The 14659-nt window shown below is 48.9% G+C and overlaps 2 protein-coding genes and 1 long non-coding RNA gene across 6 annotated transcripts in view; 1 reads left to right on the forward strand and 2 right to left on the reverse strand.

Moving 5' to 3' along the window:
* Positions 1-3666, reverse strand: part of LOC311425488 (uncharacterized protein) — a 33141-nt gene extending 29475 nt beyond the window's left edge. The window contains exons 1-9 of one of the 4 annotated variants that reach the window (XM_084501422.1): positions 3555-3666; positions 3295-3351; positions 2797-3090; positions 2354-2398; positions 2148-2255; positions 1848-1872; positions 1555-1610; positions 673-704; positions 204-553 (exon numbers count right to left, since the gene is read on the reverse strand). In XM_084501422.1, the coding sequence (XP_084357548.1) occupies positions 485-553; positions 673-704; positions 1555-1610; positions 1848-1872; positions 2148-2255; positions 2354-2398; positions 2797-3090; positions 3295-3351; positions 3555-3621 (753 nt within the window). In that variant the 5' untranslated portion in view covers positions 3622-3666 and the 3' untranslated portion in view covers positions 204-484. Of the gene's footprint in view, positions 1-203; positions 554-672; positions 705-1554; positions 1611-1847; positions 1873-2147; positions 2256-2353; positions 2399-2796; positions 3091-3294; positions 3352-3554 lie in introns of those variants that run through there. The other 3 variants (XM_084501425.1, XM_084501423.1, XM_084501424.1) reach the window with 3 other exon arrangements.
* The window catches only part of LOC311425497 (uncharacterized protein), a 127947-nt gene that overhangs the window by 84183 nt on the left and 29105 nt on the right, over positions 1-14659 (forward strand). The window lies entirely within an intron of this gene.
* LOC311425510 lies at positions 7308-9939 on the reverse strand. The gene is made up of 3 exons (XR_014686357.1): positions 9925-9939; positions 9715-9741; positions 7308-8410 (listed from the first exon to the last, which is right to left on the reverse strand). It is a non-coding gene; the product is annotated as an uncharacterized lncRNA (long non-coding RNA).

The following is a 14659-nucleotide window of genomic DNA, read 5'->3' on the forward strand; positions in this document are numbered from 1 at the left end:
GGAACACAAAGTCAGAGATGTTTATTTGTCATCAAAGCAAAACCACATCTGCAGAGCACACACTATTGACACACACATGCGAGGACATCCCTGCAGTGATCTCTGTCCATGTAGGTCAAAAATGGGTATCTCCATGGGTGGCTGGAATAACATCCCCACGACATTATAATGCAACTTAGGTGTACACGTCATCTCCTGAGCACAGTGAGAGGTTTTCTTTCATTCAGAAAAAATCAATACACTCACAGTAAGATTTGGTACAGCTCATATATTTTAGAAGTATTAATGTCTTGTAGATGGAGGTGTGAGTTCTACATCATCTTGTCTAGACACTCACAGGCCTTTCCTGTGACAAAAAAAAAAAAAAAAAAAAAAAAAAGACGAAACTGCAGCCCCCACCCCCACGTTATGGCTGCACAAGCCCTCTGCAAGAGAGCAAAGGCAGCTGTGGAGAAGGCTCCTGTGCCCTTCCCCTGTGGCAGCGCTATCGGGTCTGGGTGCGGGTCACGGTGGCATATGTTGTGGTGTCGCTCATCTGCTGCATGGGAGGAGGCTTTAGGGAGAAATGAAAGCCCTGTTACTTCAGCTACTGACTGTGAGCCCTGCACAACGTGCGGGCACTAGGCTGCAGGAGTGCAGAAAGGAGCTGTGCACAGCTGTGCCACGACTCACCCTGTTCCGTCGAACGTGGGCGATGGTGGAGTCTGTTGGGGCAAAAAAAACACACCATGAGCCCTTGCTGCCTGTTGCTAGAGGGCTGAAACTCACACTGAGGTTGGGCAGCATCTGCCTGTGGTCAGCTCTCAATGCCCAGCCACATTTCCCCTCCCATTACTCTTATCTGGGATGAGCATTAAGCAGCAGTGGAGCAGAGATGCTGAGGTTTTGGTGTATTTCCACCATTCTGTGGCATGTCCTCTCTTTGCACAGCCAGCACACAACTGTGTGAGCTGCTCTGTGCAGGCGTGGGAAAACTAGGTGGTGCTGCAACTTGAGGGAGGTGCAAGTAGGGTGGGGATATATCTATAGCCTGTCACCCAACCACAACATCCTCGCTTGGCTGCTGCCTGTGGTTTCAGAGCAAACTATAAAATGTTTTCCCCACAAACGCAAGGAAACAGACCCACATTTTTCATTGCTGCTGTTCTTTCTACTAGAGGAAAATGTTTTCCCCACCAGGAGAAGGAGCCACATATTTTAGTGCTGCTCTTCAAGCAGAAATGCCTCTGAAGGGAAACTGAAGAAAGGACAAAAGCAGCGGCTGGAGCAGGGGAAATGCAGCCTGTGGCTGGAGCAGGTGTGGAAGGAGCCCTCCAGGCAAAGGGGCTTTGTCCCCATGAGCACTGGGATGCTGCCATGTCCCTTCTGCAGGCAGTAGCCACGCTCTGCATGCAAGGAAGAAGCAGGACATGAGGACACCTGGCCTTGATGAACGGGCAGGGATTTTGCATGTCCCAGTGGGAAATGAAGTGGTGTAATTGAATGGGGGCTTGCAGAGGATTTTCATGGGGAGAGGGGCGTGTGGCTTCCCTCAAGGGAGGAGATAGTACTCACACTGGATGTCACCATAGTTGGTGTCTTCCATCTGTGGGCTGTCAATGTGCTGCTGCCTGGAGAGGAATGGAATCATTCTGGAGTGTACATTTGTGGACAAGAGGCACTGTGAGAGACACTTTTGGGTGGTGCTGAAATCCATGCCTTTACAAACCCTGTCCTCCCTGCTCCAGCACAAGGAATACAGCCACACACAGAGACAATGCTGCCCCTGGCCAAGGAGCACCCCAGGATGTCGCCATGTCCCCAGCTCCCTCCAACAAACCCCACAGCCAGGAGTCCTTGGTGCTCACCTTGGGCATCTCCCTCTGCAGGCACCTGCAAGAAGAACAGGGGCTGAGGTGTGCCGGCAAAGGTGCTGCCCAGCCCTGGCTCCCATCTCGGGGCTGGGGGATGAAGGCTGAAGCTCCCCAGCTCCCTTGGGGGACTCCCCAGCTGGTCTGCCCACAGCCATCACTCCCAGGCACCGTCTGCCCGAGCTGCACACACCCAGGTTCCTCCCACCGCCTTTCGTAGTGCACCAGCCCCGCAGCAGGACCCCCACAACCTCAGCCTTTTCCCCCTTTTTCCCCCTTTTTCCCCCACTTCCTCACCTTTCCTGATGGCAAACCAGCTGCCTGCAGCCAGGAGGATGAGGCCAACGGCCGCCACTGCCAGCACTGTGCCTGTGGGGAGGGTGTGCAGGATCCGGGCATGGGGACCTGGGGAGCAGAGGTTGTGAGGGCAGCGGGGTGTGATGGGCAGAGTCAGGGAGCAGGACATGCCCATGTAGCCAGCACACCCTCATGCTCGTCCTCACCTGGGGAGCTGTGGATGTCCTGGGTGGTCTCACCAGCACTTGAACCTTGTGGCAAAGCAGGCTTTGCTTAGTGGCGCCAAGACCTGACACAGCACCATGCCCATGCCTGTTTCCCTGCTGTCGGTACTTGCTGGACAGGGACGTTCCCATCTCTATGTCTTCATCTTATGCCATTGACGTCTCCCCTCTGTCACTATCCCATACACCCGCTCACATGTAAGTAATAGCCCTGCTCATGACAATTGCCCTAATTCCCCTGCCACAGGCTCATCAATTTACAGGGCAGACCTTGGAGCATCCCTGGCTCAGCACAGGGTCCATCAAAATCCCCACTCCCATGTGGGATCCACCCCAGAGCCATGCCCTGCCTGCTGCAGCACACAGCACTAGCACCAGCAGTGTCCCATCCCTTCTCTATCCATTGCCCTGGGGCCATGTCTCACCTGGCACAGAAAGGGTCTGGGGAGCACTGAGAGCAGAGTTCTTCACCCAGTTTTTCTCGTTCTTCTTCTGATACCCACATGTGTATGTCCCAGCACTTCTCGAGGTGATGGTCAGGACCAGAGAGTAGTTGATGCTCCCATGCTGGGCTTTCAGGCTGAACTCCTCCTGCCCATTCTTGCAGAAGAACACACGTGTAGCAGGAAACTGCTCATCAATGGTACATTGAACCAAAACTGTTTCCCCCTCCTGGGCACTGGAAGCGTTCAGGTACAGGACTGGAGCCTGCTTGTTACCTGCAAAGAAGGCACAGGAATTCCCCAGGCAAGCGTTAGTGATTGCTGGGTTGCAAAACCAACTGCATGCCAAGGCTGGGAGAGTCTGCTCTCCTAGGGTTTACAGGGTCTGCTTTCCTGGGGTTTAAAGGGGGAATTGTGAGGGAATAATCCCCTTTCTCTTCCCATCTCCTTCCCCAGGACACGTTCATTTTTGGGACCCACCTCCATGCTCCTGCAATCCTGGAGAGCTGCAGATGTCCTGGGTGGTCAAGACAGCACCTGCAGCATGGGGAAGATAGGGCTTTCCTTAGAGGGGCCGAGACCTCCTCCCTCCCCAAAGCATCTCTGCCCCACACTGCTGCACACCTGCCCTGCACAAGCTGTCCCCATCCTCCCCTGTGCCCACCACAGGCCTGTCCTGCCCCCAGCAGAAGCCCTCCAGCCCTCAGACACCACACCCACCGAGCAATGCCCCAACTCACAAAGTGCCAGCAGCAGGACAGCAGGGCCTGAAAGAGACAGCCTTGCCCATGACGCCTGCCCCAGCATCTTTTGGGACACTTCCTTTGGGGAGCACCGTCTGCTTCAAGTTTCTGGTTTGCTGTGAGCTGGGGATGGTGGGACAGAGGCTTGCAGTGCAGCTGGGAGCTGTCCTGTGGGCTTTCTGTGGCCGCCTGAGCCTGGCCCACAGCAGAAGCTCTCAACAGAGCGGGCCTGGCCTCAGCCCCTGCTATATCTGTTGTGTTTATTGAGCCCCCGCTCTTATTTTTATCCTCTCAGACACCGCAGCATGCTTGGTTTTTACCTGTATCTCATGAGCAACATCCTTGCAAAGCCATCCTGCTCTGTGTCCCAACACTGCTCAACGCTTTCTCAGAATCACAGAATCACAGAATTAAAGGGGTTGGAAGGGACCTCGAAAGATCATCGGGTCCACCCCCCTGCCACAGCAGGTTCCTTACAGCAGGCTGCCCACTGACCACGTCACTCCCCTTGTCTTCAATGTCTGTACAACTGATGCTGCCAGGGGATTCCTGCACCAAGTCCAAAGTGATATTAGAGATTTGGGGCATTTATCAAGGCTGCAGGCAGCGTTGCCCTTTGTCCTGATGGGGAGGGCAAGGGGTGTGAGGAGGTGAAGCACTGGGAGTAGAAGTCAACAATTGGCTGTGGAGCTGTTGTTGGCAGCAGGGTCTGGGGTTCTCTTACCGTGGGATAGTTGGGTCTGCAAGGGTTGAGATAACAGCAGATTTGTCCTGTAAATTTGTGGAAGACTCCTCTTCATTCTCTTTGAACAGAAGGTACTTTTTGGGAAGACAATGTTTGTTTTTGTTTGTTTGTTTTCTAATTTTATATTATTTTTATGTGATCTGTCCCATGGATGACATTCATGGCTCTTAAAAGGGGTTTGAAGCCATAGTGTGAGGACAGGGAGGTGTTGGAGTGCTTTGTGATCCAGAGACCTCTACCTAGAACAGCAATACAACAAAAAGGGGCTTGGAATGGCCCCAGGGAAGAGACCACTTTGGTGCTGTTCAAGACACAGTGGTGGGAAGGTGGCTTGCCTAGCAATTACCCAGCAGCAGAGGCATGGGCGAGGGCATGTGGGTGCACCAGGTCTTGTCCCCCCTAAGCAAAACCTTCTGTGCCCCATGGTGCAGGCGCTAGCATGACCACACAGGACCTCTGCAGATCTCCAGGTGAGTGTGACCATGGGAACGGGTGGCAAAAGGGAGAGGTGTGTGTGCTGAAGATGGGAAGAGAGAGGAGTTTTGTTCCCTGAGTGTGAACACCCCAAAAGGAATCTCTTTCCTGCGAGGCACACAAAGCATTTTTCAGCTCTGCTGCCCCTCCTGCTTCAAAGAGAGGAATCCCTGCTCCATCTCTTTAGGTGGCCTCCTGGCTCATGCTCTTGTGTTGAACACCATCAGGGCACAAGATGAATAAGTAATTTTGGTTCAGTGCTCCTCCTGTGCTGCACTTAAGGGGTTCTCCTATCTCTATAGTATCACCTCTGCTGCAGAAAAGGGGCTCTGGAGGGCCCATGCACAGAGAACAAGGGCTGGGCATGTGGATGGTTCTGGGCTGTGCCACTACTGCTCCAAGCTGTACCTCTCTCCTTTAGAAACCTATGTCTGGAAATTTACATGAGCTGGCTTGTTCATGGGGATGGGGTCTCAGCATGGCTGGCCCCCACACCCACAGCCCATCCCCAGCCTTGCTCAATGGGGTTTTTGCCATCCCACAGCAACACCTGCAAGGATCTGGAAGGAGCCATGGTGTCCCCACTGTGGGCTGAGCCATTCCATGTTGCCTTTGACAAAGTTGCTCAACGCCCCATCCAAACTGGCCTTAAACACTTCCAGGGATGGGGCATCCACCACTTCTTGGGGGCTACTGTCATCTGAGAAGCTCCAGAGTACCAAAAATAAACACTTCGGTGGGGCAGATCTCATGTGGAGGAGACCCATACCCTTCTGGGTTGCATTGTATGGCAGTCTGGGGTTTCTGTAATGTCACTAGTAGTTTGTATGTGGGTGGCTTAGTCAAGGCTGTGGTGTCCTTATCATGATCTCAATAGTATTACAGATTATAAAGTTGGGGTTAGGATTAAAATATCTTTTTTTTTTTTTTTTTTTTTTTTTTTCCAGCTTTAGGTTAAACCACACTTACTCAAAAGATTTATTGTTTGCATTGTTCTCCTTGGCCATGATGTTGTTGAGATCAGTTCTGCACTGGGGACAGAGGAAAGACCCTGGTCATTACTAGTTGAAACATAATGGTTTTGCACTTGAAATAGAAAAAAAAAAGGTATTATATCTGGTCTCTGATCAGAACTATCTGGCACTCCTATGATATCCTTCCTGTGTGTCTTCAGTACCTCCGTGGGGCACAGCAGGCTGGGAAGGGTAGCTGAAAGAACTGGGGCAAGTGAAAATCCAAATAATTTCCCTAGGAGATTGCTTCAGAATGCCTTTATTGTCAGCATTTGCACTTAGGTCTGCATTGTACTTATCAAGGCTGGGAGCCAAGGCTCATGATCTGGGGGTGTGCACTTGCTGCAGAAAATAAGAAATTATCTTTTGTGCTAAACATAAGCAGGTACCTCAAAGGAAGAAGAGCCACCCTCAGGCGAAGAACCTCAAGGCAAAAAGCAAGCACCGCATTTATTGAGGTCTGGGATCTCTAGTAAGACAGGACATTGAATTCCCAATGAGAAGAAGTGCTTGCGATTGCATGACTTTCTCCAGATGTTTACAGAAAAGCCTCATCTGTCTCTTCATCCTGGGTTCAAGTCTTTTTGGTGAGCACTTTCTGCCTGGTGGAGACCACGGCTGTGTTTGCCATCTGGTTGGCAGCTGATAGGTGAACCCATCTCCTGAATGGGGGGGATATTCCACCCTCCCTGCTCACCCTGCCCACACAAACTGCCTCACCATGTCTTGACTGCCACGCCACATTCTCTTTGTCCACCCTGTTCGCCGCGCTCCTGGTCACTTGCATTCCCTAGGGACTGTCTTTGTATGACAGAGGGGGGTGCTGCTGGCTCTGCCCAAGCCTCGTCTGCTGCCCTTGCGAAGGCTTCTGGGTCCTGGTGGCTTCCTCGGCTGCCTCGTGTGGCCTTGAACCAGAAAACACCTTGCATACAACGATCCCCCACTCCACTGCAGAACGCGTCTGCCCCAGAGCTGACTGCCTCAGCAAGAGTTTTAAAACCATTCCCCCTTATCCTATCACTATCTGCTGTATCAAAAAGTTTCTCTCCACCTTTTTAATGTGACTCCTTTAAGTACTGAAAGGCTGCAATGAGGTCTCCCCAGAGCCTTCTCTTCTCCAGGCTGAATATCTCCAGTTCTCTCAGACTTTCTTCAGAGATGTGCTCCAACCGTCTCATCATCTTTATGGCCCTCCTCTAACAGGTCCAAATCCTTTTTGGGCTGGGAGCTTCAGACCTGGATGCAGGAATCCAAGTGGGGCCTCACAAGGGTAGAGCAGAGGGGCACAGTCATCTCCCTCGACATGCTGGCCACTCCTCTTGATGCAGTCCAGGATTTGGTTGGCTTTCTGAGCTGCAAGCACACACTGCAGGTTCATGTCAAACTTTTCAAAGGAATGTATGCTCAATACCCTGCCAAATTCTAGCAGATCTTTGGAAAATATCTATCTTTTAATGATTTATCTTATCATAGATCTTCTAATGAGCTTAACATTTAAAATAAGAGTTTTCACAAAGGTACTTTTCTCCAAGGAAAATTTATTTATTTTTTTGTTATAAAGATGGTAAAATTTAACTTGCCTAACTTTACAGATGATGTTGAACTTAAATGTAGAACAGGGAGAATAAGTCATGTTGCCTAGAGGTAGGTGCTGTTTGAGATGCTTTCAGCTGACAGTTATGACAAAAATAAAAATTAAAAAAAAAAAAAAAAAAAGATGCAAATCCTTATAGAGCAAACTCTAGAAAAGATAGACCATATAGCACCACCTAAATTACTACTCTCTTCAATCAACTGAACCTGTTGCTGTACTCATAAGACTGTCATTTCCTGTAAAGGGAGCTCAAATAGCTACCCAGAGTTTTCTGAATCTGATCCCAATCTTGTTTATTCTACCCGTTTGTTTGTGTTTTTTTTTTTTTCTTGAGTTTTCTTCCTGTTTTAAACATAAGTTTCTTCTCTTTCAATTACTGTTACACTTACTTCAGTGATTTTACATTACTGAAATATTAGTTCTCAAATTTTCTGTTATACCTTCAACTGAACTGTCTTTCCCCAATCCATTACATGTGAGAGTCCAATTTATAGAGCCTTTAATGCAACAGGAATTTTTTGCTGATGGCAAACAGGTTTTACTGTCCCTTTCTCTTTGGACAGAAATGGGTAAAACATTTCTGCATGTTCCTTTCCAAGGCTTAGAGGGATTTTCACTATGATATTCTTCTGCCCTACTTCATAAAATTTGACTTGTGCTTCCTCCAAGTCCAGAAGCACACCAATCACTGAGCAACTCATACTCTTCTTCTCAATCTTGCTGTTTTTCTTGCTAGAGAATAACTCTCCCTGGGATCTGTGCAGAGCCCAGAAATCCTCACCAGCATTTGTCCCTTCTTCTTCTTGCCTCTCTTTCTCCCTCACCACCCCCAGCACCCAATTCTGCTGCTGGTTCACCTCCACCTCCCAGTAGTGTTGCCCAGCTGTAAACCCTTCCTTCCCCACAAGCACAGACACTGTGGAGGAACTGTTCAGGCCAGCAGGCTCAGATGAGGTGTCCTCAACTTTTGGAGCCCCTGGCACTGGGAGCTCTAGGACCCAGCAGTCAGGATTCACATCAATGAACACTGGAGGAGAAAACAAGAAGAATCCAGTGAGCGGAGCCACTCAGGGACCTGTCTCTGTAGGGGACTATTGGTTGAAGCCTTTGAGGGTCTGATTCAAGGGTGTGATTCAACAAAGAATTGAAACATTCCCCTAAACAGGGCATGCAACAGCCACTGAGGAACCAACAGGTACCTTCAGAGCTATCATAGCCACGTACTTTCTTGGGGTGTAAGTCCAGATGCAATAAATTTACGATAAATTTCTTTACATTACTTTACAATAAATTTCTTGCTTTCTCATTTCCATGTTACCCTCCATCCTCTCTGGAATGGTGTCCACACACAGCCCTCTCCTTTGACGCTTTTCAGCAAATCCTTTTCTCAGTCTTCACAACTACCCCTTCCTAGCCTCATTTCCTTTTATCCGACACAGGTGATGACATATCCCAGTGACTCCATCTCAACTTACCAGTCTCTAAAGTCATGGCATTTTCATTTCAGGGTAACTTGGACAGATGGAAACCTCATTTTCATAGAATCGTAGAATCAGATTCATAGAATGGCTCGGGTTCAAAGGGACCTTAAAGATCATCTAACTCCAGCCCCCCTGACATATTCGGGGGTGACAACCACTAGATCAGGTTGGCCAAGTCCCCTTTCAGCCTGGCCTTGAACACCTCCAGGGATGGGGCATCCAAAACTCTTGGCAACCTGTTGCAGTGCCTTACTACCCTTGCATTGAAGAATTTACTCCTAATGGCTAATCTAAATCTATCCTCTTTTAGTTTGAAACTCTTTCCCCTTGTCCTATCATTCTCTACCTCAGTAAAGAGTCCTTCTCCATCTCTTTTTCTAAGATCTCCTTAAGTATTGAAAGGTCTCTATGAGGTCACCCCAGAGCCTTCTTTTCTCTGGGCTGAACATCCCCAGCTCTCTCAGCCTTTCTTCAGAGGACATGTGCTCCAGCCCTCTGATCATCTTTGTGGCTCTCCTCTGGACTCAAACAGGTCCACATCCTTCTTGTGCTGGGGGACACAAACCTGGACGGAGTACAGGCCCATGTGGGGCCTCACAAGGGCAGAGTAGAGGGGGACAATCACCTCTCTTGACCTGCTGGTCACTGCTCTTTTGATGCAGCCCAGGGTGCATTTTTCCTTCTGGGCTACAAGTGTGCACTGCTGGCTCATGTTGAGACGTTAGTCCACTAGAATCCCCTAATCCTTTTCCACAGGGCTGCTCTCAGTGTGTTCTTCTCCCAGTCTGTACTCCTGTTCGGGATTGCCCTGACCTATGTGCAGCTCACACCCTTTTTCCTGTCAGCTTACCTGCATGGCTCCAGGCTTCCCAGAAGTCTGCAGAAAGGAAAGAGACAATAGCACTTTATGGTTCTGTAGGGCAGTTAGATACTTTTCAGCCTATATTATTTCTGCCTTATGCTTGCATTGTTATGACTCTGATTCTGTCCCAGGGTTGACTTTATTCTACCTAAAGTAGCAGTACATATTGCAATAAAATATAATTTTTAAACCACTTACCCAAGTCATCTTTTAGTCGCTCTGAAAGGAAAAGATGTTCTAGTTATTGACACTAACTTTGTGAGGGTTCACAGAATCACAGAATTTCTAGGTTGGAAGAGACCTCAAGATCATCGAGTCCAACCTCTGACCTAACACTAACAGTCCCCACTAAACCATATCCCTAAGCTCTACATCTAAACGTCTTTTGAAGACTTCCAGGGATGGTGACTCCACCACTTCCCTGGGCAGCCTGTTCCAATGCCTCACAACTCTTTCAGTGAAGAAGTTCTTCCTAACATCTAACCTAAAACTCCCCTGGCACAACTTAAGCCCATTCCCTCTCATCCTGTCACCAGGCACGTGGGAGAACAGGCCAACCCCCACCTCGTTACAGCCTCCCTTGAGGTACCTATAAAGAGCGATAAGGTGGCCCCTGAGCCTCCTCTTCTCCAGGCTGAACAAGCCCAGCTCCCTCAGCCGCTCCTCGTAGGACTTGTTCTTCAGGCCCCTCACCAGCTTCGTTGCCCTTCTCTGGACCCGCTCAAGCACCTCGATGTCCTTCTTGTAGCGAGGGGCCCAAAACTGAACACAGTACTCGAGGTGCGGCCTCACCAGAGCTGAGTACAGAGGGACAGTCACCTCCCTAGCCCTGCTGGTCATACTGTTCCTGATACAAGCCAGGATGCCGTTGGCCTTCTTGGCCACCTGAGCACACTGCTGGCTCATATTCAGCCGACTATCAACCATCACTCCCAGGTCCTTCTCTGCCTGGCAGCTCTCCAACCACTCATCTCCCAGCCTTTAGCTCTGCTTGGGGTTATTGCGCCCCAGGTGCAGAACCCGGCACTTGGCCTTGTTGAACTTCATGCAGTTGACCTCAGCCCATCGGTGCAGCCTATCCAGATCCTCCTGCAGAGCTTTCCTACCCTCAAGCAGATCAACACACGCACCTAACTTGGTGTCAGCTGCGAACTTACTGAGGGTGCACTCGATGCCCTCGTCCAGATCATCGATGAAGATATTAAAGAGGACCGGCCCCAGCACCGAGCCCTGGGGGACGCCACTAGTGACTGGCCTCTCTCTTCTGGTTCAATTTTTTAAAGTTAGACATACCCACAGTATAGAAGACAAGCTACAGTACAAGTCAATATTAGTCCTTTTTTACATTACTGCAGTTTGAATTTTTGGGACTTGGTTGCAAGGTAAAGGACACAAACTTGGCCTCTACAGTCTTAGTGCGGCTTATCGGTCTTGGTGTGCACAAGAACAATCGAGTGCCCACCTGGTCACAGAGCCTAGCTGTGTCTCCACAGTGGAGCGGTGCCTCCACTCCACTCTATGCTCCGTACTGTTCCTTAGAGCTAGCACACCAGGTTCCCCCAGTGTGATAGCATCTAAGCTTGGAAGCCTATGGAATGCTTAGGTAATGCAGCTACACCCTACCCTGAAAGCCTGAATGCTGTACATTTTCTTTAAAATGTGAATGTTAGTTTTATTTTCCTAGTTACTTTAGGCAATTGCACCACACTAGCTGAAGGCTTCTCACTAGTAGTGTACTCCAGGGATCCAAATTACGTCCTATTCCATTCAACATCTTCATTACTCTCATTACTCTCAGGATGCTGGTCAGATGCTGATCTCTCACATTTGTGAGGTCCCTGCCACAGACATTGCTACATCCACTGCTTTTCTTTAGCCCCCGTTTTATTTCTGTCCTCTCAGACACTACAGTTTTAACAAGTGAAAACAGAATTGATAGAGCATGAAGAGGTCTCAGGGAGTCTCAGCTGCGCCATAGAGCTGCCACTACAGCACTGTGGGAGCGCAGTCCAGGAAGTTCCTCCAGTACTGGTTCATCCAGGACTGATGATAACTTCCTGATACAAATGGTGCTAGATCTTCTCATCACTAACAAGGAGGGGTTGGTTGACACAGAGAATCACAGAATCAGAACTCTAGAGGTTAAAGGGACCTCAAGAGATCAGTGGGTTCAAGCCCCCTGCCAAAGCAGTTTGCCTAGAGCAGGTTGCCCAGGTAGCCGTCCAGACGGGACTTGAATATCTCCAGAGGAGAGTCCACAAGCTCCCTGGGCAGCCTGTTCCAGTGCTCTGTCACCCTCACTGTGAAGAAGTTCTTTCACATGTTGGTGTGGAACTTCCAGTGCTCCATTTTTTTTGACAATTGCCCCTTCTCCTATGCCCACAAACAACTGAGAAGAGGTTGGCCAAATCCCACTGTCTCCCACACTTAAGGTATTTGTATACATTGATAAGGTCTCCTCTCAGCCTCCTCTTCACAAGGCTGAAATTTGAGGGCAGCCTTGGTTGCAGCGACTATGAGATGGTGCAATTCAGGATCTCGTGGGGCAGGAAGAGAATACCAAGAAGAATCGCAACCCTGGACTTCAGTAGGGACAACTTTTGCCTTTTCACACAATTGCTAAGAGGAATCCCATGGGGCAAGGTACCTGAAAGAAAAGGGTCCCAAGACAGTTGGTTAGTGTTCAAGGACTGCTTCTTCCCAGCTCAAGATCCAAGCATCCCAACAGGTTTAAAGTCAGGAAAGAGAGCCTGGAGACCTGCTAAAGAGGGAACTGCTGGGCAAACTCAAGTGGAAGAGGAGAGTCTACAGATCATGGGAGGGTGTCGGGCCACTTGGGAGGAATATAAGGCTGTTGTCAAAGGATGTAGGGAGGCAACTAGAAAAGCAAAGGCCTCCTTAGAATTAAACCTTGCAAGAGGGATCAGGGAGAAATGAAAGGGCTTGTACAAATACGTTGAAGATAAAAGTAACACTAGAGGCAATGGAGGACTGCTGATAAACAAGATGGGTTCATCAGTTAACAACTTTGTCCGGCAACAGCAAACACTTAGCAACTTCCATGTCTTAACAGTTGGAGAACAAGTAGTTTGAGACAGCAAGGAGTCTCCTGAATCTCCTATCCATGTTTCTTCTAAACTCATTGTATTCCTTATGGGATCATCATTAAGAGTCCCATGTTGTCAGTAACTATGGGGCTTGTCAACCCCCATGGCAATACTCTCACAATGGAATGCACCCCAGGATGCTGAGGGAACTGGCAGAAGTCATTGCCAGACCACTCTCCTGTTTGCATTTGCTAGGATGAAGTAATGGCCACTCTGAGCAGGACTGGAAGGGCCCTGCCACCAGCCAGGTGGAGAAAATGGTCAATGGCATTGACTGGACTGTGTGAATGCAAAGGCCTCGCACATGAGAACCATGAGAGTATGAGGCTCTGGTAGACAGTGATACACAGAGGACCCTACTGCCATCAGGTTATTGGGGGCAGAACCCCTTTGTATTTCTGGAGGGACAGGGGGATGCCAACCGCTGTCTGCACTGGAGACTGAAATGACCCCAACTGGCAAAAGAGTGGGAAAGGCTGTCATCTGGTTGGTGGCCCCGAGGCACTGTGGAACCCTGGAAAGAGACTACTGAGGGAAGGGAGGGGGGCTTCTCTGGCAGTGCTCTGGACACATAGAACCACAGAATCACAGAATCGCAGAATGTTTTGGATTGGAAGGGACCTTGTATGATCACCTAGTGAAAATACATCAGCAAACCAAAAAGTACTTGTTAAAAAAAAATTGAACAAATAGGACGCTACCATAAATTTACTGCCCAAATCTGTGGTTATCTCCACCCTTGCGGCCCCAAGTAGTGTGCCAAAAAGAGCAATTAAGGTTTACATCCAGTAGGTAGGCAAGTAGAACAAAGCTACTTCCCAGTCAAACGTCAATGGGATCAGGGTAGAAAATGAAGAGGACAAAAGGTAGGAAATTGATGGGTTGATGTAACTAGGGTTTATTAAGGGGTGCTGGGTCTGGCTGGGATGGAGATAACTATCCCTGTAGTGGCCCTGTAGGTCTGGGGGTGGGCAAGAGGTGGGGAGGGGGCATCACCAGGGAAGCTGCCTGTGAGATATGTTCATCTGATTCGTGTCAGTATGGAACAGTGCTAGGGCCACATAGTATGATGAATGTGGCCTTCTGTCTTACATACCCTTGTATAACCACAAGTCTAAGAAAAACAGAATGGTTAATATATATAGTTCTTGTACCTTGCAAAGGAATGTTTTAACAATTCGTGTCAATAGAGAACAGTTCTGTCTGTCTCTGGGTCCTGCAATGGCAATTTAATTCTTCCACACATGTGGTTTCTTCCCTTTCCTCCCAGTGTCCCAGTCTCCCCCTCATTATAGTTAATTTATCAAATCTTCAGAAATATTGCTCAAATCCATGAGCCTATTTGCTTTTGTTACTGATTCTGACCTCTTATTCCTAACAGTTACAGCTTTTTTGCCTTCTTTGTGATTGATTTAGCACTGCTATAGATGTGACTGGTGTGTCTCTGTGAATGGCCTGTGAGGACTGTTTTAACAATTCGTGAAGTGTCAATAGAGAGCTATTTGTATTTGTATATTCTTTCTTTGAAGTCTCTGATGTCTGGGGGTTTCAGAACAACTGCTAACAACTAGTGACTGTTATGACTTCTGAATGGGACACTATGCAAGCCCCTGATATCTGGCCAGGAGATTAAGGAGAAGAAAGAAGCTGAAGGACGGCTAGAAGACAAAACTTGCAGGGGATGCTGTGTAAGCTTTTGACATGCTGCCAAGGAGTACAAAGGGGAAGGACAAGAAAAAAAAACTGAGAGGAAGACTACGAGCCTTCAACATGAAAGACCCCCAGAGACCCCAGGGGGACCACCAGAGACTGATACGCATGCTCCA

The sequence above is a fragment of the Aythya ferina genome, assembly GCF_964211825.1.
Source record: "Aythya ferina genome assembly, chromosome: 31".
Taxonomy (NCBI): Eukaryota; Metazoa; Chordata; class Aves; order Anseriformes; family Anatidae; genus Aythya; species Aythya ferina.